The sequence below is a fragment of the Solanum verrucosum genome, unplaced genomic scaffold (assembly GCF_900185275.1).
Source record: "Solanum verrucosum unplaced genomic scaffold, falcon-dt-bn FXZP01000200.1, whole genome shotgun sequence".
Lineage (NCBI taxonomy): Eukaryota > Viridiplantae > Streptophyta > Magnoliopsida > Solanales > Solanaceae > Solanum > Solanum verrucosum.
Genome location: NW_026020093.1, coordinates 116,176 through 118,262, shown reverse-complemented (window position 1 = coordinate 118,262; position 2,087 = coordinate 116,176). Strand labels below are relative to the sequence as shown.

At 33.3% G+C, this 2,087-nt stretch overlaps 1 protein-coding gene across 1 annotated transcript; it reads left to right on the top strand.

Moving 5' to 3' along the window:
- Positions 1-417: 417 nt before the first annotated feature.
- Positions 418-1,249, top strand: LOC125824770 (serine/threonine-protein kinase STY13-like). The gene is made up of 2 exons (XM_049504119.1): positions 418-468; positions 548-1,249. The coding sequence occupies exons 1-2, from the start codon at positions 418-420 to the stop codon at positions 1,247-1,249; spliced, it is 753 nt and encodes a 250-aa protein (XP_049360076.1).
- Positions 1,250-2,087: the final 838 nt, after the last annotated feature.

The window sequence follows — 2,087 nt, the reverse complement described above, 5'->3', positions numbered from 1 at the left end:
TAGGATTACGTTTCTTGAATATTGTTGTTAGAATGACTATAGTAATTAATTATTATATTAGGGTTACGTTTCTTGAATATTGTTGTTAGAGGGCTATAGTAAAACTATATTACTGTTACGCTTCTTGAATATCATTGTTAGAATGACTATAGTTTACTACATTAGGGTTGTGTTTTATGAAAATTGTTGTTAGAGTGACTATACCAAAACTATATTAGGGTTACGTTTCTTGAATATTATTGTTAACTAGAATGAATATAGTAATATGTATTAGGGCAATGTTTCTTGAATATTGTGGTTAGAAAGACTATAGTAAAAAATTTGGTAAGTTTTAATTAATACACATTATTTCGATGAATTTCAGTTAAAGTATTTGATTTGGGAGATGAAAAGAAGAATTCAACAGAAGAGGTATTCATGCAAGAAGTTTCTGCTTGGTGCAATCTTCAACACTCCAATATCGCTAAGGTACTTAATTAATTTCTCTTATTTCCTAATAATATATTATTTGCAAATTAGCTGAAATATTTATTTTAATTTTATGCAGTTCATTGGAGCTATAAATAAGAACAACATGTCAAAGACTAAAATGAAATGTCAAAAATGTGCAACACTACCAATAAATGGATGTTGCATAGTTGTGGAATATGTTGGTGGAGGTACTCTTCAATCCTATCTTTCCAGACATACAATGAAGAAGAAATTGCCTTTGGATACAATTATACAACTTGCATTGGATGTTGCTAAAGGGTTGAGTTACATTCATTCTAACAAAATTGCTCATAGAGATGTGAAAACTGAGAATTTACTTGTTGACAAAAGTACTGGAAGAGTGAAGATAATTGATTTTGGACTCTCAAGTGAGTTTTATTCACTTGGATTAGATTATCCTCCTATGATGGTTGGAACAAGTGGAACTATGGGTTATATGGCTCCTGAGGTTTTGAGCGACGCATCATATGATCACAAGTGTGATGTCTACAGCTTTGCAATTTGCTTGTGGGAAATGTATACTTGTTTAGATCCATACCCTGAACACATTTCTCGAAGTAAAATCTCACATCAAATTTACAAGGATCGAAGGCCTGAGATACCAAAATGTTGTCCAAGACCATTGTCAGATATAATGGAGAAATGTTGGGATGTAAAGCCACAAAATAGGCCAGAGATGAAGGAAGTCGTACACATGTTAGAAGCCATTCAGACGACTACAAAACCAAGAAAGCACCACATATTTTGCTTTGCCTAGAAAGACAGGAATCACAGGAGTTTATAATTAATCTGTAAATTGTAATGTTATATGAATAAAGTTCTTCAAACATTCTTACTTGAGCATAGAGCACAGCAGAAAACCAAAAGCATAAATGCAATGAGAAATTAAAGAGTACTTGTGCTTTATGCAATGTGACATGCTTGTATGCAACGTCTTTTAAGACGCAACCAGTTTTTTTTATAATGATATCTAATTCTATTTAAAATGTAAAACGGTTCTCATTAGAGAAATGAAGATTTATAAACAGCAGTGAACTAGATTGGACAAATCACGTTCACTGCTATTTAAGGTCTTCACAACAGCGACATACCCCATTGTGATCCCACAAGTGGGGCCTTTGCTTCTCAAAAATTTCCTCCAGTCAAAAAAAGGGGGCCTTTGCAATGATACCAAGTCTAACTAAGTTTAATAGTTGAAATCCAGTTTGTAAGAACAAATAATGGGAGGGAGTACACTTCTCATTAGTTCAACATGTTATGTGAGAAAGCAGGGATTCATCATCAACTTACTACTCCCTAATACCTATACTCCTCAACAAAATGGAGTAATTGAGAGAAGGAACAGATACATTATGGAGATGACCAGATGCATGTTGCACGAGAAGAACTTGCCAAAGAAACTTTGGGCAGAGGCATCAAATACATCAGTTTTTCTTCAAAATAGGTTTTCCACAAAGATAGTGAAAGACCGAACTCCTTTTGAAGCTTGGTATTTAAACCATTGTTAAATTTCCTTAATGTGTTTGGTTGTCTTTGTTTTTCCTACGTTCCTCAGGTTAAATGAGATAAACTAGATAAAAAATTTGTCCCATGCA

Bases quoted from the DNA above. Each gene is read 5' to 3' on its own strand.
- LOC125824770 (XM_049504119.1), top strand. From the start codon at position 418: ATGCAAGAAGTTTCTGCTTGGTGCAATCTTCAACACTCCAATATCGCT. The intron at 469-547 runs GTACTTAATTAA...AATTTTATGCAG, and splicing joins AACACTCCAATATCGCTAAG to TTCATTGGAGCTATAAATAA.